Raw genomic sequence first — 22,040 nt, 5'->3', positions numbered from 1 at the left:
CACTCCCTATTCACAGCCTACAATTCTTTTCTGATTAGATCAGCCCCCACAGCAAGTCATCGGGATAATAAGCTCTGTAATGAAGTCATCGAATTGGATACTGATGGGAAATCATAACCGGCTTCAAAACACATCGGGAAACAATGAGTTTCCCAGGTCTCTAGCTTTCCACATAACACACTGGCCAATACTCTTACTTTTCTTTCCAAGACCAGATGAAACACAGAACATTTATAAAGCCAAGGACAAACTGATGACTTATGCATTTTAGCACCACAAAGAAGATGAAGGAAATCACCTCCACTTTTTCAGGAAATTCGGGACTACAAGTTTGAAAAAGTGGATGTGTAAAGTTCCATACTGATTATTAGGCTATAATGAAAATGAGATAGTGAAAACGGCAATGACCTCCAGGATCTTCAATTTCCTTTTACTTTCAAAGGCAAATAAAAACCATCTTTTACATAATGTCCACTTCCTCAAGGCAAGTCAAATCAGCACCTCAGGTATTTCTGTTTTCCAAGTCATCTGCAATTACCCACGTGTCACAGAGTTAAAACTTGATGGGACAAAAATTCATACAGCTATCTTTTTTTTTTTTTCACAAAAGTAAAAAAGGTATTTACTTTCAAACTTTCAGACCGTTTTCTTTCTGACCTTAAAGAACACAGATGTACCTGTTCCATAAGGTTTATTAGTATATTGCAATATCTCTCTTTTTAAGGTTCTGGAACAACTGATTAAGAATCCTATTTTTAAATAGAAGTATAGATGTAAACATGAGTGTATTGGACGTGAACGCATATACAGATGCTACAAATGTGCTTTAGCCTAAAATATCATAGCACTTGCTCAGTGGTAGTATCATACAATAGAGCCTTGGCACAAAGGAATTCTGATTGTACTGTATACAGAATTCTACATGCATTAAAGGAATGTCAATAATAAAATATATTCTAGAAGGAGATGAAACATGTTCATGGATAGATGTGGAGCTTTGCGGGGGGGGCCTTGGAATTTAATTATTCAGTTCAGTATTCTATATTTCTACTTTCTACTAATAGAAAACTAGTGATACAAGCATCTTTAACCATATAATCCCCATTCAATTTACAGAAATTGAGTTTCTTAAGACCAAAGCAAATATTCAAAAGAAGCAAGACCACTTGAAATCAACTGATGAAATAGGCCACGATTCACCATTAATGTATGAAGGCTCTGAGCCATTCCTGGGTGTGGAGCGCTTAGGTAGAGCCAGTTAGGAGATCGTCTGGACATATTGAAAGACAATGTCCAGAGACTAAAAGACTCTTTAAGACGAGAAAGTGGTGTTTAATCTTACCTCTCATTTAACTATAAAGTCAAAATAAACATAATGCTAAAATGTCAATACTATTTATCATAGAATTTCCCCAACATAAAGGACAGGCAGAAAAATATCTCAAAATATACTCCTTTACCTTTAAATTTACGACAGACTCTCTGACGAAAGCCTTTCATCCATCACACTATCAAGCAACCTTTACGATACGTAGGAATAGATTTAATATAGTCACGAACCATAAACTTTTCAAATAAAATCATTTTAAGAAAAACGATTTGGTGAGGCTCTCAGTGGTGAAACAGTCCATTTATTTAAGAAGCCAAGAACCTTTTTTCAAGGGTTAACCAATACCCCGTATCAAGCAAGGGCAGCAATGCCTTAGTAATCCCACGGAGAATAAACCAACCGGTAACCACCCTCCCAGCAAGAAAGATGATTATGCGTAGTAGCTTTTACAAAGGAGAAAAACGCAAGGTGCTTCTTGGAAACCAAACCCCTCCCCCGCACTGTACTGCCCATCCGAGGCTGTCTCCCGGCCATCGCCCACCCGGCCACCCTCCCTGCGGTGGGGTACGGAATCCCGTCCCCAGAAGACCCGGTTCAGTCCCAGGACTGGTCCAGACACCTGTTTACTTGTGGCTCCTGTCAAGCAAAGGAGACGGTCACCCCGCTGGTCCGTGCCCCGCCCGGGCGCGGGGGCGACATACCTTTGTACCTCTCCAGGACATCCTCGTAGGCCTGGAGGTACTCCTGCTCGTCCACGCACAGGTAGGCGGCCGGGGAGAGGTACCCCGCCATGCCCAGGTTTATCTCAGCGGGGACCGGCCGAGCCCCCTCTCCCGCTCGAAACCCGGACAGGACCGCAGTCAGCAAGGGGCAGCCGCGGGCGCGGAAACGCACAAGGAGGGCAGGACGGGGGGAGCGCCGGGGCGCACAGGGGGTCGGCCGGGGAGACGCCCCGGGGTCTCAGCGACGGTCAGTGCAGGCGAGCCCGGCGGCGGCGCGCGGCGCCACGCGGCGCCGGGGAGCCCGGGGCGCAGCTGGGGCGGGCGCGGGGCTGCGGGCGCCTGCACCCTCGGGAGCCGAGGCGGCGGCCGCCCGGGCCCGGCTCTGCGCGCCCGCTCGGGGCCGGGAGGACGCGCGCGCTGCCTCCGCCCGCGGTGCTCCGCGGCGCATCTGCGGCATTTCCTGGCCGCCGCGCCGCAGACGCGCGCCCGCGCCCGGGAGGGGGAGCGCGGGGAGGGGGCGGGAGAGAGGGAGGGCGGCGGCGGCCTCCGGCGGGCAGCGCCCGGCCCCTCCCCGGCCCGCCCTCCCCGGGCGCGAGCCGCCGCCCGGATCCCAGGGGCGAGGTTTCTATTTGGGACCCACAACAGGTGCCTGGGAAACAAAGCCGCGGATCGTGCCTCCCGCGCTCGCAACCCCCGAGCGGTTCCGGGAGAGACCGGGGGAGCCTACGGGACCCGTCGGCCGCGCGGAAGGGCCGGGCCCCGCGGCAGCGCGGGGGGCACGGGCGGGGGAGCCGGGGTCCGCGCCTCGGGGGGCCGCCTGCGCCTGCGCGCCCCGCGGCCCCGGCCCGGCCGGCGGCCCCTCCCTGCCGCCCCCCAGAGCCTGCCCGCGCCGCTGCGCCGCCAGAGACAGCGGTCTCCGCCACGCGCTCCTGCCCGCCGCGGATCACCCCGCGCAGCACTGCGCTCTGCTGAACGGAGCAAAATGAGGACGATTCCCTTCACTCCGGCGAATCGAATACTAAAGTGGACAGTTAAAAGGTCCATTGGAGGAACCGGTTGGTACCCAGACGTCAGCCCGTGTAGTAAACAGGGCTGACCGAAGTCGGCCGGCCTTGGATGGAATCCCGGCTCCTAACGATGTGATGTGGCCAAGTGACTTACCCTGTCTTCATCACGATAATCCTATCATAAAGTTCATCCTATCATATCACAAACTTGTGACATCTCAACATTGTACCTGCTAGCTGTTGTTATTATATGAGCCACTTCATTGTTGACTCTGATGGATGACTCTGGCCACATCGCCCCTCCCTATTTCTTCTTTGATGAGTACTGACCTTTTGTCCTTGATAAGTCTTTTTTTCTTTTTCAGTGATGTGAATCTGGACCATTTTCCATGAATTCTTGCATGGGAATGAGTAGTCTTGAGAAAACTGTATACTCTGGATAAAACTTCCTTAAGTTAGAATTGGAAAGCTTTACTTCGCATTAGTAATTGGCCTATTTTTGTGACTCCAAACAGAACAAGACCATACTTCTCTTTTCTGTCCTGACCACTGACCTGAGTTTGCTCCCACATCCCACCCACTAAGCCTTTAGAATCACTAGAGTTTTCTTGCAACTTGGCATGCATTTATGTGCACATTAGTTCATGAAGCAGCAAGCATGGCCCATATAGGACACCTTGAACTGAAAGGATTAGCAACTCGATCCCTAAGAGTCATTCCATTTACAAATCACATATATACAAGTAAATCTCTCAGAACTCGCCTGTCTCTCATGGACATAGAGAACAGAGTTGTGGTTGCCAGGGGGTACAGGCTTGGGGGAGGAATGGAGTGGGAGCTTAGGATTAGCAGATGCAAACTATTACATATATGATGGGTAAACAACCAGGCCCTACTGTACAGCACAGGGAACTATATTCAGTATCCTGTGATAACCATGATGGAAAAAAACATGAAAAAAAGAATATATATATATATATACATATATATATGTATGTATATATATATATATAACTGAATCACTGCTGCTGTATAACAGAAATTAACACAACATTGTAAATCAATTATACTTCAATTAAAAAATTTTTTTTGTTAACTGTCTCCCTCCCAAGAGTAAGGTCATTGAGGTCTGACCCTTAATCAGAAATTGATACCCAGTAGCTTCCCTGATAGCTCTGTTGGTAAAGAATCTGCCTGCAATGCAGGAGACCCCAGTTCAAATTCTGGGTCGAGAAGATCCGCTGGAGAAGAGATAGGCTACCCACTCTAGTATTCTTGGGCTTCCCTTGTGCCTCAGCTGGTAAAAAATCCACCCGCAATGCGGGAGACCTGGGTTGGATCCCTGGGTTGGGAAGATCCCCTGGAGAAGGGAAAGGCCCCTCACTCCAGTATTCCGGCCTGGAGAATTCAGTCCCTATACAGTCCATAGGGTCGCAAAGAGTGGGACGTGACTAAGTGACTTTGACAAGCACCCAGTTTTCTGAATATAATCACTGCATACTTAAGTGATTTTTAACTGTTCATTTAAGGAACTAGTCAAAAGGAACAAGCAGCATTGGCAGTCACTGGGGTAAATGTATATTCCTGGAATGATAATCAAGGACCAAGCTCCTAATAATCTTAGTGTATTCCACAAGGAAGCAGCAAAAACATAGCAGTTTAGAGCTTGGTCCCTCGAGTCAAGATGTCCTGAACTCAGGTCCTAGCTCCACCACTTCCTAGAACCTCAGGAAGAGCCTCTCCTCTTTTGGCAGATTTCTGGGCTGAAAAAAATGGAGAAGATAAGAGTGTGTGTGCTCAGTCGCTCGGTCATGTCCAACTCTTTGCAATCCAATGGACTGTAGCCCTCCAGGCTCCTCTGTCCATGGAGTTTTTCAGGCAAGAACACTGGAGTGGATTGCCATTTCCTACCCCAGGGGATCTTCCTGATCCAGAGATCGAGCCCGTGTCTTTTGGGTCTCCTGCATTGGCAGGTAGATTCTTTACCACTGTGCTACCTGGGAGATAAGTCCTGGGTGTTCATTGGAAGGACTGATGCTGAAGCTGAAACTCCAATACTTTGGCCGCCTCATGCGAGGAGTTGACTCATTGGAAAAGACCCTGATGCTGGGAGGGATTGGGGGCAGGAGGAGAAGGGGACGACAAGAGGATGAGATGGCTGGATGGCATCACCGACTCGATGGGCATGGGTTTGAGTAAACTCCGGGAGTTTGTGATGGACAGGGAGGCCTGGTGTGCTGCGATTCATGGGGTCGCAAAGAGTCGGACACGACTGAGTGACTGAACTGAACTGAACTACCTGGGAAGCCCTGAAAATAACAGTGCCTAATTCACAAAATTGTCCAGAAACATGAATGAGATAACATATGGGCTTCCCTTGTGACTCAGCAGCTAAAATATCTGCCTGCCATGTGAGAGACCTGGGTTCGATCCCTGGGTTGGGAAGATCCCCTGGAGAAGGGAAAGGCTATCCACTCCAGTATTCTGGCCTGGAGAATCCCATGGACTGTATATACAAAGAGTCAGACATGACTGAGCAACTTTCACTTTACTTTTCATCAGGTGCTTATGAGAGCATAGGGCCATCAGTCAGCCCTCATTCATAGAGCATTTACCATGTGTCAGGGAATTTGCCAAATGTTTTGCATTTACTACTTTATTCACCATAGCCATGATCCTTGGATAGACAAAATGAAGGTGAGAAGTAAATGTTCAGTAAATTGTCCAAGAAAAGACAACCAGTTTGTGATAGAGGAGGAATTAAAATCCAAAGTCTGACTCTGCCAAGATCTCTCAATTCTTCACTTCAAAGAATTCATGTGGGACAAATATCCATGGTTTAAAGGAGCATCGTCACTAACAAACCATGTACCTTCACAAGCACTTCAAGACTGAAAAACAGCTTACAATGTCCTGCAGGTAAAAACAGCAGATGTGCCTGTTACGACAGGAAACAAAGCCCCTTTCCTTCCACGTCTCCATGCCGTTCTCACCTTGACCCTGAGAGATGAGGAGAGCATACATGGCAAGACAGACTCAGATTTCAACATGAAGACACTGCAATAAATGCAGAATCACTTTCAAATGACAAAGATCAGACATGTGACACCATTGCCAGGAAATGTACATCTGATTATCTCATCACACTGCTTTTTACATCCTCAAGTGATTCCCCACCACTGACAGCTAAATAGTCCAGTCTCTGCAGAATTGCCCCAAAGCATCCTAACAGTTCCCACTCTCCCCTACAAATCCCAGGCTTCCGCTGCACAGATGACTTGCAGTTTCCATCTGAACCCACCTCCCTGCTGTGTGTCTGCAGCTCCATCCCACGGAAGTGACCTCCAGTTTGCACCAGTCCATCAGGCTCACAAAACCTCCCCTCCCGCAGCGAGCCCCCCGGAAGCCCTTCAGGAAGCCGCCCCGCCTCCTCTCAGTCCGTGGTAATCAGAGTCTCCCTCTGGGCTCTCCTCATCCCGGCCCTCAGAGCGGTCACAGCTGGCCTCTCACTCACGCCATGTGAGGTTAGAACTGCTTTCAAGGCAGAACCGAGTGGGCACCTTCATTGTATCCCAGAAGCGTAATAAACATGTATTGAACGTGAGTGACTAACGGGATCCCCCAAACCATATGGTCTTCTCCACTCGAGACATTTCCTCATTCCATTCTATTTTTACAACCTTAAACACAATAACCATGTCCAACTTTCAATTCCATTATTACTAAATAATGAACACAGCGGACATCCCCACACCCTTTCTGACCCTTGCCCTGTCTCTTACTGGGGATGAACTTAACAGACAGGTTAGGTTTCAGGCCAAGTGCAAAAATGCCTAATAAAATGAGAAGTTGAAATATGAATGATATGTTTTCCAGCTCTCCACTGTACCACATCCCCTCAGATGACCTGTCCCCTTACCCTGGATGCTGTGTCATAATATACCTGAACTTCATAGGTTAGCCACCTGATGATGAAACAGGTGTTTGGAGACGGACACCTCAGCCTATGCTCCATGTATGAAGATGGATGTGATTTGTGTGCAATAGCCAATTTACCAGTATTCACTTTAAACATGGTCATTAGTACACATCCATGCTAGAGCCACTTATTCTGTCTGTTGTTTTATTTTGTCTTGTTCTATTTTTGAAGAACTCATGTAATCTTAAAAGTCCGTAACTTGGAGGTCTTCAGTGCACCAACTACCTCTAACTTCATAGCAAACCCTTTACAATAAGTAAGGTGTGGCCTCGCCCTCACAGAGCCAAGGCTCCCCTGACCCCAGCGTCCACTTTTCCACTGCACCCCATCAGAAACCCCAGGTCCTCCATTCCCCACCGGCCGTACACACCGCCGGCTACTACCGCCAGCCTCTGCTGGCTGCCTGTCTAGTGGTTTATGTAATCTCATCCCCCTGACAGACAGGCGCCCTTCCTTCTCTCCTAGCCCCTCCTTCACTACCAAAAGCAAAATGCCCATCTCTGCCACATCCATCAAAACTCTCAGCCCAGGAGCACCTTCCATCATCCAGGTGTCCTACTTTGGAGACCCAGGCTTGCCACAGAGCACCACCTGTCACGGTCTTCCCTTTCTGCTGAGACGGGTATGTGGTACCCTGGTTCCGGCACTGTCCCGCCCCCTGGGGATGTCATGACCGGGCAGGGAATCCGGCCCTGGTGACCAGACCCTCTGGTGTCTGCCCAGCCCTCTGCAAGCCCCGGGCCGCCCTGCTTGCTCTCCCTTGGCTCCCATACTGTCTCCATCCTCCCTGCCCTGCCCGCCTCCACCCTCCATGTCAAAGGCCTGGGTGAGACCAGCCAGCATCTCACAAAAGAAGCCAGAAGCAGCTCAAGGCTGTTGCCCCAGAAACCCAGGTGAGAGAATGGCTGGCTGGGCGCTGTTTATTTTTCCCGTAATCAGAAAATCCCACTGGGGGGACCCTCAGGGGACTCTCGGCCAGGATCTGAGCTAGTCCCCTGCAGCCTCTTAGGAGGAAGACAAGTCCCAGCTCTGCATGATGGTGGGAAGCAAGAGAAACTGAGTGGGCAGGGGCCTGGGAGGGAGAGAGGGGGAGGGGGCAGAGGCCCAATCCACCGTAAAAATCAACTCTGGTAAACACCTCGCCTTTGGCCTTTGCAAGAGAGCCCCCCAGGACACACCCCAACCTACCCCATTGCCATTTCTGAGAAAAAAATTAGGTAACAACCACCTCAAAAAGCATAGCTCATATATACACAAACCACACGGGCCCTGCAGGCGGGGGGATAGATTTCCACAGCAGGCTCAGCTTGCAGCTGAGTGAAACAAGCCATCCCTTCTGGGACCTTCAGGCAGTGCAAGGGAACACCAGGTAACAGAAGAGAAACACCGGTCCCTCCCATGTATTAATTAATCAGGGATGCATGGCGGCTAAACCCTCAAAAGCACCAAAGGCAGGAGCTGCCATGAACACATGATGCTAATAGAGATGCTACGCTTTAAAAAAAAAAAAAGGACTGTAGAGAGCCCTATGCAATCTTGGGTACCAGAACCCAGGAATCTAGGCCCCTGATAAATCTGGTGGCCCAGAGCTCCCGGGCAAACAGGAAAACGAAGCTTCCAGCAAACACACTGGGAAACACTGAGTTAATACTTTCAGACTGTCACAGTGGCGACTGCACATAAATAGGAAACTTCAATGCAGATGCCTGTAAATATCATCTTGGTTTCAAAGATATCAGTTCCTCCAACCAGAAGACAGGGCCAAACAGCTTAGTCACTAGCAGACAGGGCCAATTGCTCCTTCGATAAAATCGGGACAGAAAGTAAACATGGTCATCCTCCCCCCCTCCCACCCCCCACCTTAAGCCTCAGCTCCCGGCCAGACAGGGCCCCCCGGGGAGCTGGTGGGTGAATTTCCACCTCTCCGCAACCCCCCAGCCGGGCCCCCCGCTGCTCGTTCTTACCTGCGATCCTAAGCACTGCCCTCTCCGCAGGGTCCAGCACGGAGCCCCCGTGGATCTTTCTTTTCGATCGCTCATGTTTAGGCAAATTCCAGGGTAAGGTGTCTCCAGGAGCTGGAGATGCAGAGCCAGATTTCTGGCTGAAATCATCTTCGTCGGAAAAATCCGCAGAGGAAGACATAGAGCAGCGATAGGACACGTTCCCGGAGCTCTACAGGGGATGACACAGAGAAAAGCATCAACGGCAGGGCACTCGCGTCAGCGCGTCCATTTCAGCAGCCCCCTCCCTGCCCCCAAAGGGAGTCCGCCGTCCCGCACCCTCCTCCGCGCGGCGGGGGGACCCGTCCCAGGGCCGACCCCAGCGCTCACCATCTTCCCTGGGCCCCGGCTCCAACCCCAACCACAAGGGCTGGGCAGCTCCGGGTCCAGGAAGATGGGCACCCAAGTGTGTGGCCTGTGGTCCGGCCACCAGCTCACAGATGACTGGCCCAACAATGAAGCCAGAATCCACAGCCTTCCTGTTACAAATCTATAGTATCTGGCTCCCCCACCAGGCCGGGACCGAGATTTTCCATTACGAGCTGCTGCTTAATTCATTAATGCAACTCGCTCCAAGTTGCAAACACAAAGCACAAACGCAGGATGCTGAGTCCTGACTCCTTTCCGCTTCCCCTCCGAGTCTCCCCTCCGACCAGGTTTGAGCCCCTCGTCCTTTTCAGTTCATTTTTCTTCCTGAGCTTGAAGCTAGTTCCCAGACTCTTCTGGAGGAAAGAGGGAGGAGGGGCTGGTTCTGAGAAGAGCCTTTTCTGCAGACCTGGAGGGCACAAAAGGCTGTTTGCAGAAGCCAAAGGCAGCACCAGTAAACAAACGTCTGAGCGCGGCTAATAGCTCTCCAGATCATATAAACTTCGAGCAGAGGAACAGCTGCCAGGGATGGAGACGGAGGGATGCGGGTGGGGAGGGGGAAGAGCTCCCCGCCCGCCCCGTCATCACACGAGGAAACCGGAGACACCGCTCGGACCGCGTGCGTGGCCTGAGCTCGGCCCTTCTTCCAGGAGCCGGGTGCAGGGCGTGGCCGGCTCTGTTTGCCCCGCAGGGAAAAGGACCAGTCATCAGCCCTGCCTCTTTGGTTGGGTTAAGTTTGTGATAATTTAGTGAGCCACTCATTTACCATCTAAAGGAGGCTGCTAACTGTGCTGTGAACACGGATATAAACAAGATAAAGCATCCATGGGGGAAAGAAAAAAAAAAAAAGCCGGCTGTGTGACAACCTCCCAAAGCTTGCGGGATAAACCAGAAGTGAATCAGGATCTGGCCTCCTGATTAGCCGTGAACGAGGTGAGGTCCTGACGCACGTCTAGTGACCAACACCATCATTTTAAAAGCAAACATACTATTTCCTGAAAAGTGTCTAAGATTTCTCTTTGGCTTTACTCTTTCCCCTCAAAAGCAGTTTTCCATTTTACATGAAATGCATTGCTTTGGCTAAGTATCAATTTATTTAGATTTTGTGTGTTTTCTTAGTGGAAATCGTGTTCCAGGCAAATAAATAAATACCACTGATTTTCTGTATTCACTGGAATCCACAGAGTTGTGAGGAAGCATTAAGTCAGTCACAGGATGCTACTATCAACTTACTTTATTTTCCATGTTTTTCTGAAAATTCGTCTTGAGCTCTATAAGGCTGTGATGCTGTGTAGGTCCATGAAAAAGGATGACATTCTTAAAGACTTTCAAAAGGGCAACGGCTTTCCTTGGTTGCCTTCTGTCTTCCTTAAACTGGCTTCCTACCTGTCCTTAGGAAAGATCATCTTTTATCTGAGGGCTTGAATTTCTTGTTTCACGCACTCTTCCAGTGAGGGTAGTCATTTGATTGTTTATAGACAGACTTGGGGAAAAAATGGTTAAAGGACCGCCCCCATCCAAAAAACTCCTATTATTGATTTTTGTAGACGAAGTAAATTTTTTTAATGATTAGAGTCTCAGCTAATGGAAGAGCAAAACGTGATTTATGCCATGACATAAACACCACTCATCACCCAGCCAGATGGGAACACTTGCGACCCTGGACCCAAGGGTGTTTGACTGGTGCAGCCTCTAAGCTGGACGTGTCCTTGGTGAAAGGGTAAGAGGAAGACAAGGCAATCAGCAACACCTCTTTCAAGAGCACAGGGGAATATACACGCAGATGGAGGGAAAGCACGCTGGTCTGCACACAGCCAAGTCTCCCCAGGCTGCAGGACTTGAGTGTTTTAACCATCAAAGCATTTGGGTTTTCCCCACAACAATCTTCATGAACACTCTTGAAATATAAGGTAAACTATACAAAATTAGGCCCATGTGAACCTTGGAAACTGAGAACGGATTTTTTTTTTTTAATCATTTACATGCTTCATTTTCTGAGAATTACCTTTTAATTCACTTTTTAAATTTCAGACATATGCACTCAACAATACAGAAATATTTTTTCTATATCCTTTTAGCCTTATCTGGCTGCTTTATTTAATTTGAGTTTTCTATTTTAATTCGTGGTGTTTGCTGTTGGCTCTTTAGCGGCCAACAAGATAAGAGACTAAACTGGCCACCTTTTACGGGCTACTGAATTTAGTCTTTTAGGTTACAAGTGTATGATTCAATGACTGCTTAAGCATATTAAAAAGCAGAGACATCTAATAAAAATAAATGAAAAAAATAAAAAAATAAAAAGCAGAGACATTACTGTTAGAAAACGCCGTGGGAGGAAAAAAGCCGCCTCTAATGACCGGTGGTAAAGGCCTTTATTGCGCGGTCACTCTCGGGCAGAACTCCCGGGGGCGAGTGAGTGAGGAGACAAAGGGAGTCTGCGAGGTATGAGGGGTGGGGAGGGGTTTTATAGCCAGGGCCGGCGTCCAAGCCAGGTCTTTTCATATAAGGAAGAAAGCGTGGGCTACAGCAGCAGTTGGTGTCCATGGGCTCCGGGTTGATACCTGATTTGACCAGGCTGCAGGGGGTCGGTCCCTGGAAGTTAGCCAGCCTCCGGAACTCGTCTGCGGCACTTTTTCTGGGGTATGCCCCGACCTTTCAATTACTTTATCAACAAAGGTTTGTCTAGTCAAGGCTATGGTTTTTCCAGTAGTCATGTATGGATGTGAGAGTCGGACTATAAAGAAAGCTGAGTGCCGAAGAATTGATGCTTTTGAACTGTGGTGTTGGAGAAGACTCTTGAGGGTCCTTTGGACTGCAAGGAGATTCAACCAGTCCATCCTAAAGGAGATCAGGCCTGGGTGTTCATTGGAAGGACTGATTTTGAAGCTGAAACTCCAATACTTTGGCCACCTAATTCGAAGAGCTGACTCATTGGAAAAGACCCTGATGCTGGGAAAGATTGAGGGAAGGAGGAGAAGGGGATGACAGAGGATGAGATGCTTGGATGGCATCACCGACTCAACGGACATGAGTTTGAGCAAACTCCGGGAGTTGGTGATGGACAGGGAGGCCTGGCGCGCTGCAGTCCATGAGGTCGCAAAGAGTTGGACACGACTGATCAACTGAACTGAACTGAACTGAATTTAGTCTTTTAGGTTACAAATATGTGATTCAATGAATGCTTTTATTTTAATGAATGAAGGTTGTCTATGGTTTCTGTCTTCAAATTTGGGGAAAATATATTTGGAATCTTAATAAATTTGCATTCATTTATAATGTCAGTGGCATCCATGCCAGTGAATAAAGCACATTTTCTTTCTTTTTTTTTTTATAAAGCACATTTTCTAAAACAAGTGTTCCAGGTGGGAGGGGGGAAATTCTACCACTCACCTGTCCTTTCGTAATATCAGGCAAACTGGATGAACCATCGATAACTGTTTTTCTGTTTCTTTTTTATTTTTTTAAATATTTGATGACGTGAAAAAAGAAAGTGAAAAAACTGGCTTAAAACTAAGATCATGGCATCTGGTCCCATCACTTCATGACAAATAGAAGGGGAAAAAGTAGAAGCAGTGACAGATTCTCTTGGGCTGCAAAATCACTGCAGACGGTGACTGCAGCCATGAAATTAAAAGACACTTGCTCCTTTGAAGGAAACCTATGACAAACCTAAAGAAAATATTAAAAAGCAGAGACATCACTTGGCCAACAAAGGTCTGTACAGTCAAGGCTATGGTTTTTCCAGCAGCCCTGTACAGATGTAAGAGTTGGACCATAAAGAAAGCTGAGCACTAAACACTCTCCGACATAAATCACAGCAAGATCCTCTATGACCCACCTCCCAGAATATTGGAAATAAAAGCAAAACTAAACAAATGGGATCTAATGAAACTTAAAAGCTTTTGCACTACAAAAGAAACTATAAGTAAGGTGAAAAGACAGCCGTCAGATTGGGAGAAAATAATAGCAAATGAAGAAACAGACAAAGGATTAATCTCAAAAATATACAAGCAACTCCTGCAGCTCAATTCCAGAAAAATAAATGACCCAATCAAAAAATGGGCCAGAGAACTAAACAGACATTTCTCCAAAGAAGACATACAGATGGCTAACAAACACATGAAAAGATGCTCAACATCACTCATTATTAGAGAAATGCAAATCAAAACCACAATGAGGTACCATTACACACCAGTCAGGATGGCTGCTATCCAAAAGTCTACAAGCAATAAATGCTGGAGAGGCTGTGGAGAAAAGGGAACCCTCTTACACTGTTGGTGGGAATGCAAACTAGTACAGCCACTATGGAAAACAGTGTGGAGATTCCTTAAAAAACTGGAAATAGAACTGCCATATGACCCAGCAATACCACTTCTGGGCATACACACTGAGGAAACCAGATCTGAAAGAGACACGTGCACCCCAATGTTCATCGCAGCACTGTTTATAATAGCCAGGACATGGAAGCAACCTAGATGCCCATCAGCAGATGAATGGATAAGGAAGCTGTGGTACATATACACCATGGAATTTTACTCAGCCGTCAAAGAGAATTCATTTGAACCAGTCCTAATGAGATGGATGAAACTGGAGCCCCTTATACAGAGTGAAGTAAGCCAGAAAGATAAAGAACATTACAGCATACTAACACATATATATGGAATTTAGAAAGATGGTAACGATAACCCTATATGCAAAACAGAAAAAGAGACACAGAAATACAGAACAGACTTTTGAACTCTGTGGGAGAAGGTGAGGGTGGGATGTTTCAAAAGAACAGCATGTATACTATCTATGGTGAAACAGATCACCAGCCCAGGTGGGATGCATGAGACAAGTGCTCCGGCCTGGTGCACTGGGAAGACCCAGAGGAATCGGGTGGAGAGGGAGATGGGAGGGGGGATCGGGATGGGGAATACGTGTAAATCCATGGCTGATTCATATCAATGTATGACAAAACCCACTGAAATGTTGTGAAGCAATTAGCCTCCAACTAATAAAAAAATTAAAAAAAAATAAAAATAAAAAAAAAGAAAGCTGAGCACTGAAGAACTGATGCTTTTGAATTGTGGTGCTGGAGAAGACTCTTGACAGTCCCTTGGACTGCAAGGAGATCAAACCTGTCAGTCCTAAAGGAAATCAACCATGAATATTGATTGGAAGGACTGATGCTGAAGCTGAAGCTCCAATAGTTTGGCCACCTGATGCAAAGAGCTGACTCTTTAGAAAAGATCCTGATGCTGGGAAAGATTGAGGGCAGGAGGAGAAGGGGACGACAGAGTATGAGATGGTTAGAGAGCATCAATAACTCAATGGACATGGATTTGAGCAAACTCTGGGAAATGGTGAAGGACCGGGAAGCCTGGCCTGCCACAGTCCATGGGGTTGCAAAGAGTCGGACAAAACTTAGCGACTGAACAACAAATTGAAGTATAGTCGATTTACAATGTTGTGTTTGTTTCAGATGTACAGCAAAGTGATCAAGTTATACATACATACATATATATATTCTTTTTCCGATTCTTTTTCCTGAGAATGGATTAAAATGAAGCTGCTTTGAAGTTGACTGACCCTCCAAAACTATTCTTTATTGATCTGAAATGACTTGGCACTTCACATCTCTGCCATGGAGATTAGAGGAAAGAGCTGCGAGTACAGTTCTTTCTTTTGGAAAAAGCAAACGTGTTCTGTGACCCAAAGTCCAGGCCTCGCCTTCGATGTGGGGCTTGGAAGGTCAGACAAAGGAAGAGAACTCTTGGGACCAGCAAAAGACCCAAGTTCCTCCAGATCCGCTCCTGTTGCCTAAGGTTTGATTCCTGTTAAAATACAAACATCTGTCTGTAGGGAATTCATTAAATAAATGACAGTATATCCATACAATGGACTACTCTGCAGCAATTGAACAAAAATGTTATTGATCTACATTTAGCAAAGTGGGAATGGTGCATACCGAATGAGTCCTATTTAAAAAAAAAAAAACTCTGTGTGTGTGTGTGTGTGTGTGTGTGTGTGTGTGTGTGGAAATGAATAGAAAGATAGATGATTTATAGACAAATAGGCAGATAGGTAGCTATCTACCAGAGTGTAAACAGCAGTTATCTCTGGGTGATGACTAATACTATGAATGAATTTAACTTTATTCCTTATAATTTTTTAATGTAAAACAAATAGTATAAAAAAGATTACTGAAAAGGAAAAGATACTACATCAAGGGTCAGAGAAAATATCAAAGGCTATAGGAAGAAATAACCATTTAACCCAGTGATTTTAACTGTCTGGGGCTCATGGACACTTCTAAAAGTTGAAATCCAGGGAAACCTCTCTTCAGACCAGAGCCCCTAAGCAAACACACACAAACTTCGCGTGTGATTTTATGGGATTCACTGGCGCCGGGCTAAGCCCCCAAGTTATATCATCAACTGTCAACCCCATTTGGCCTGCGTTTTGAAAACAAAAAAAGGTGGGGAGGGGGAAAGAATGTGGAGTATTCAGAAGTGAAGAAAGGTAATTAAGATAGTAAAGACAAAGCTGGCCGGGTCATCATGTTTTAATATTTGGCCATTTTCCTTAAATAAAGGACTGTGAGAGACTGGATCTCTACAACCAGAAACAAACACAGCAGTTTGTGGGAAAGAAACACCCACGCGCTGTGTCTCATCCCAGCCTCCATGTGAAGGCGGTCTGAGCAACTGAGTCAGATCCCCAAGAGCGCTCAAGTGACCTCCTAATCGCCCATTCATTCCCATGGTGTAAAAACAACCCACATCTCCTAAAGCCAGGATAATGACATAATGCGACATTTTTAGCAGGGGAACTAAACAATAACCCCTCTAATTGAAACCCCGGCAGGGGATCTGGACTAGTACAATGGAGCTGCCTACCCTGGAAGCCGCCCAGCCTCAGCACCCGGATCTGGAGGAAAGTGCCAGGAAGCTAACTCTGCCCAGTATTCTCTGAAGGCAGCAAGAAACCAGTGTGGAGCTAAGACCCGGAGAGGCTCCAGACGGCCGAGGCCCCGGGCGGGCACGCGGCCTCTCACAAACCCGCACACTGCTGTAAGCACAGTTCCAAAAATTTAACAAGAAAATAAAAAGCCTGTGAGGAAAAAAATGGACAAACTCAGATTGAGGGATATTCGAAGATTATTTTATCCTGGACTCTTTCAAAGAGGAAAAAGGTCAATGTCACAAAACCCAGACACTACCTAAAGCTGGGACTCTGCTAAATTTAAAGACAGTGGAAGCCTAACAACACAGTTACGAACCTTAGTGGGAGTCTGAATTTCTCTTTAAGCTAAAAAGGCATGTTAGGGACAACGGGGAGAATGTGAACCTGGATCACCAACTGTTTATTAGCTGAAACTGGGAAATTACTGTTAATTTGTTGGGGTGTGCAAATGGTGTGGTTACGCAGAAAAGCATCCTTTTCTAAATTCATGCTGTCTGCACTGGTTTTCAGTTGTCTCAGTAAAAACAAGAATTGGTAAATGTGGCAACAGGTTAACAGTAAGTCTGCACTGTACTGCTCTCTCAACTTTGCTGTAAATTTGAATATTTTCAAAATGACAGGCTGGAAAAACACAGAGCAAGCTCTTTTATGGTTTGTTTTCGTGTTTGTGTATGTGTTGCCTAGTCCAGGCCTGTTCTCACAAGATCAGATCCCCTGGGTTTATGTCCTCGGTGACAGACCCTAACTAAGTAATTGCTCATGTGAAAGTTGCTCAGGCGTGTCTGACTCTGCAACCCCACGGACTGCAGTCTGTCAGGCTTCTCTATCCACAGGATTCTCCAGACAAGAATACTGGAGTGGGTTGCCATGCCCTCCTCCACGAGATCTTCCGAACCTAGGGATCGAACCCAGGTCTCCCAGAGCATCTCATAGACACTTGGAGAAGAACCAAAACAGATGCCGACGTCAAGGGGACCCCAGATCTCTCTGCCTCTGTCCCAATCACAGCTGCACCTTTCCAACAGGTGGAAAGATACTTAAAAGGCGCCTCTGCGTTATTCACAATACACAATCCAGGAAGCACAAAATTGGTGCAGTATCATGTAATTTTTACACATTTTATATAAACTCCCACTCAAAAAAACCAAAATTTAGAATAAGTGAAGATCCAGTTTCACTTAAAACTCTGTTGATTAGGTAAGTACAAATACTAAATACTGACTTCTTATACAGTGTATAAAAATACTTGATCTGGCCCAAGACTATTCTTCCATACTAGTTTTCTATTTGGAAATAAGTCCAAAAGCAAGGGCACATTATCTGATTTTAGAAATCTCAAGGAAAACCATCTCTACCACAAAGAAATAGGTATGGAAGAAAACAGAAAATATTGAAAAATGTGTTTAACCCACTGAAGACAAAATGACTTAGGGAAAATTTTGGGGGCTATGTGCTTGTCTTAGTTTAAAATGTTTCCAAAACTAGTTGAACAATGCAGGCACTTGCTCATTGAAGAGATGACTCCTAATCAGCCTCTTAACTGGAAGCTACCTTTAAAGAGTAAGTGGGGAGACTCCTGGTTTGGTCGGACCCAGCCTGGCTTTCATGCTCTCCTTTCAGGAAAGATCTGCAGAAACTGTAAACCAAGAGGAGGAGAGCCTGGTGAAATTAGAGGAGAGGGGGAGGGGTGGAAGGGGGTCAGAGGGAGGGGGAGCTGGAAGGTTCTTAGATTCAAATCAGGGAGGAGATTTGGGGCAGAAAGGGAAGGAAGTCCAAGGTCTCCTTGTGAGTGGAGAAGCCCAGTTCATCAGCCTCTGAAAGAAGGACACTGAGATTGAGGACACACACTCTCTCCAAGGTGTAAGACTGTGCACCAGTCACAGTGGTCCTTGCTGTTAGGTTTCCGGGGCAACCAGCCTCACTGATGGGATACAGGCAGGAGAGGTGCTCCCCAACGCCTTCTGTAGCTCTGAGGGATGCTCTACAAGGTAAGCACCAGACTCATTTCCTGAAGAGCCTGGCCTCAAGTCTAGGCTGTCTTGGCTCAGCCCTCAGGCATTCTGCAAGACTTCCTTTTAATTTAACCAGCAAGTTCTCACTGTCTGCATCGCTTATTCAGTGACTGAAGTCAGGGGCTGGACAGAGCATTTTTACTCACTGTCCAAGTTAATCCTCACAGTAACCCAGTAAGGAGGTAGAATTAGGGAGATTAAGTCACTTGTCCACAGGCGTTCTTTCAGTCCAAGGTGGAGCTGGAGTTCCACCTGGGTCTTTTGGACACCAAAGTGCCCTAGAATGTGGTCCCAGGCCCTCAGAGGAACACAGAACACACTCACAGCCCTCAACCATCTTACCACAGATTTGGAGAGCCCAAAAGGATTAGACTTGCTCTGTATTTACTTCGGTCCAAAGCACAGAAATGACCAGGAGACAGGAGTCAGTTCACAATGATGAAAACCATTCCAAAAAATACAGCTGCTCAGGTAAGGACAGCTTTGGGTGTCAGGGAGCTCCCTCCTACCCAAGAGACCAAGCCTTCACTGAGGACAACTCACACCAACTCCATGTTCTTTCAACCCCAAGATTCTCCAGCCCTGGCTATTCTCACACTTCCATAAATCCTCTTCCCACACAGACAAATAAAAGAAAGGCCATGGGAAGTATCAAAACAGCTTCAAACTGTTTGAAATTTGTAAAATTTCAAATTGTTTGAAAACTGCAAAAACCTTTCAAAAATACCACAAAATTTTTTGCATGTCAACCTTAATGAAATCATATTAAAATTATAGAAATAGAGACAGTGAGAACTAGTTTGCAGAATCGAAAATACGACACAGGGTCTCCCCAGTGTGGTCCAGGGGCTAAGACGCCTCTCTCCCAAGGCAGGGGGCCCAGCCCAGATTCAATCTCTAGTCAGAGAACTAGACCCTGCATGCTGCAGTGAAGCCCTGGCACAGCCGAATAAATGAGCGTTTTTAAAACAATGTGACCCAGATGGACTTAGCTAAAAAGCAGAAACAGACTCACAGATGTAGAGAACAGAATTGTGATCGCCTAGTGAGAGGGGTTAGGGGAGAGAGAAATTGAGACTTTGGGGTTAGCAGATGCAAACAATTATACACAGGATGGATAAATAACAAGGTCCTACTACATGCTACAGGGAACTATATTCAATGTCCTATAATAAACCATAATGGAAAAGAATATGAAAAAGAAAAAAAAGAACGAATTTGCATTTGAGCATCTACAAACTAGTTTGCACTTGAGCGGCTTTGCAAACTCAGGAAGGGAATTTTTTAAAATCTGCCTCAAAGAAAAGTAAAACTTAACTGAAAATAGTTCCACAACACAGAAACATATTAAGAAGACAAAAACTACTGAAAACTTCTCTTTACCTAGAGAATACTTAACTTTATATTTTGAATGGATGCTTATTTATACCAATCAATTAAAAAATGTATGTTAAGCACCCATAAGCTTCTGCTTTGGAAGAGCCTGACATTCAACCAGGAGAGTAAAGGTGATTAAGAGAGCCAACTTATAATCAAATACTATCATTTTATCTTCATGCACTAGGCTGTGAAATAAGTCTTCCAATGGGACAATATAAATATGTGTGTAAAAGTATGGTTTACAGCACAAAGTTTATCAGGAGAAAGGGTCTGATGCAGGAGCACCCGTGGTCCCTGTGAAGTCAGGATGAAGACGCACTGCTCCAGCCCCCTGCCTTCCTCCCACAGTATCACCCCAGACGGGCGATGCTGACAGGGCTCTCCTGAAGAGCAGCGGTCCCCAACCTTTTTGGCACCAGGGACCGGTTTCGTGGAAGACAATTTCTCCACAGACCAGGGGGAGGGGATGGTTTCGGGATGACTCAAGCACATCACATCTGTTATGCCGCCACTGATCTGGCAGGAGGTGGCGCCAGGGGGAACGTGAGCGCTGTGGCCCGGCTGCAGGTACAGACGAGGCCTCGCTCACCCGCCGCCACTTACCCCGCTGTGAAGCTCGGCTCCTAATGGGCCATGGACTGGGGCCCCCTGCTGAAGATGCACGGTGTTCCCCTGCCCACTTTTTAAATTTGTGTTACTCAAATATAGCTGACTTACAGTGTGGCATTAATTTCTCCTGTATAGCTGCTGCTGCTAAGTCGCTTCAGGCATGTCCGACTCTGTGGACCACATAGATGGCAGCCCACCAGGCTCCACCGTCCCTGGGATTCTGCAGGCAAGAACACTGGAGTGGGTTGCCATTTCCTTCTCCAATGCATGAAAGTGAAAAGTGAAAGGGAAGTGCTCAGTCGTGTCCGACTCTTCGCAACCCCATGGACGGCAGCCCACCAGTCTCCCCCACCCCTGGGATTCTCCAGGCAAGAACACTGGAGTGGGGTGCCATTTCCTTCTCCAATGCATAAAAGTGAAAAGTGAAAGGGAAGTCGCTCAGTTGTGTCTGACTCTTCGCGACCCCATGGACTGCAGCCCACCAGGCTCTTCCATCCCTGGTATTCTCCAGGCAAGAACACTGGAGTGGGTTGCCATTTCCTTCTCCAATGCATGAAAGTGAAAAGTGAAAGGGAAGTCGCTCAGTCGTGTCCGACTCTTCGCAACCCCATGGACGGCAGCCCACCAGTCTCCCCCACCCCTGGGATTCTCCAGGCAAGAACACTGGAGTGGGGTGCCATTTCCTTCTCCAATGCATAAAAGTGAAAAGTGAAAGGGAAGTCGCTCAGTTGTGTCTGACTCTTCGCGACCCCATGGACTGCAGCCCACCAGGCTCTTCCATCCCTGGTATTCTCCAGGCAAGAACACTGGAGTGGGTTGCCATTTCCTTCTCCAATGCATGAAAGTGAAAAGTGAAAGGGAAGTCGCTCAATCGTGTCCGACTCCTCGCGACCCCATGGACTGCAGCCCACCAGGCTCCTCCGTCCCTGGGATTCTCCAGGCAAGAGGACTGGAGTGGGGTGCCATTGCCTTCTCCCTGTATAGCACAGTGACTCAGACATCCATACACAGACATTCTTTTTCATTGCCTTTTCCATTACGCTTTATCACAGGACATTGAACACAGTTCTCTATGCTACACTATAGGCCCTTGTTGCTTATCCATTCCATATGTGATAGTCTGAATCTGCTAATGCCACACTCCCAATCCTTGGCAGCCACATGTCTCCTCTCTGGGTCTGTGAGTCTCTCTCATAGACAGAGAAGTTCATTTGTGTCATATTTTAGATTCCACATGTAAGTGACATCATATGGTCTCTGTCTTTCTCTGTCTGACTTACTTCACTTAGTATGATAATCTCTAGGTTCATCCATGTTGCTGGACATGGCATTATCTCATCCTTTTTTATGGCTGTGCAGTATTCTCTTATAGCTATATATCTATATAGATATATACAGGCTTCCCAGGTAGCTCAGCTGGTAAAGAATCTGCCTGCAATGCAGGAGACCCCGGTTTGATTCCTGGGTCGGGAAGTTCCCCTGAGAAGGGATAGGCTACCCACTCCAGTGGCTTCCCTGGTGGCTCAGATGGTAAAGAATGCGCCTGCAATGTGAAGACCTGGGTTCAATCCCTGGGATGGGAAGATCCTCCGGAGGAGGGCACGGCAACCCACTCCAGTATTCTTTCCTGGAGAATCCCCATGAACAGAGGAGCCTGGAGTGCTACAGTCCATGGGCTCTCAAAGAG

General features: G+C 47.0%; 1 protein-coding gene across 16 annotated transcripts in view; it reads right to left on the bottom strand.

Moving 5' to 3' along the window:
- DST (dystonin) overlaps nucleotides 1-22,040 on the bottom strand; it is a 511,627-nt gene that overhangs the window by 400,810 nt on the left and 88,777 nt on the right. For 8 of the 16 annotated variants that reach the window (XM_043450645.1, XM_043450644.1, XM_043450646.1 and 5 more), the window contains exon 4: nucleotides 9,003-9,210. In XM_043450645.1, coding sequence (XP_043306580.1) covers nucleotides 9,003-9,210 — 208 coding nt within the window. Of the gene's footprint in view, nucleotides 1-2,031; nucleotides 2,468-9,002; nucleotides 9,211-9,368; nucleotides 9,526-22,040 lie in introns of those variants that run through there. The other 8 variants (XM_043450649.1, XM_043450651.1, XM_043450648.1 and 5 more) reach the window with 7 other exon arrangements.

The sequence above is a fragment of the Cervus canadensis genome, chromosome 28 (genome assembly GCF_019320065.1).
Source record: "Cervus canadensis isolate Bull #8, Minnesota chromosome 28, ASM1932006v1, whole genome shotgun sequence".
NCBI classification, from domain to species: Eukaryota; Metazoa; Chordata; class Mammalia; order Artiodactyla; family Cervidae; genus Cervus; species Cervus canadensis.
This window is presented reverse-complemented; position numbering and strand designations above follow the sequence as displayed.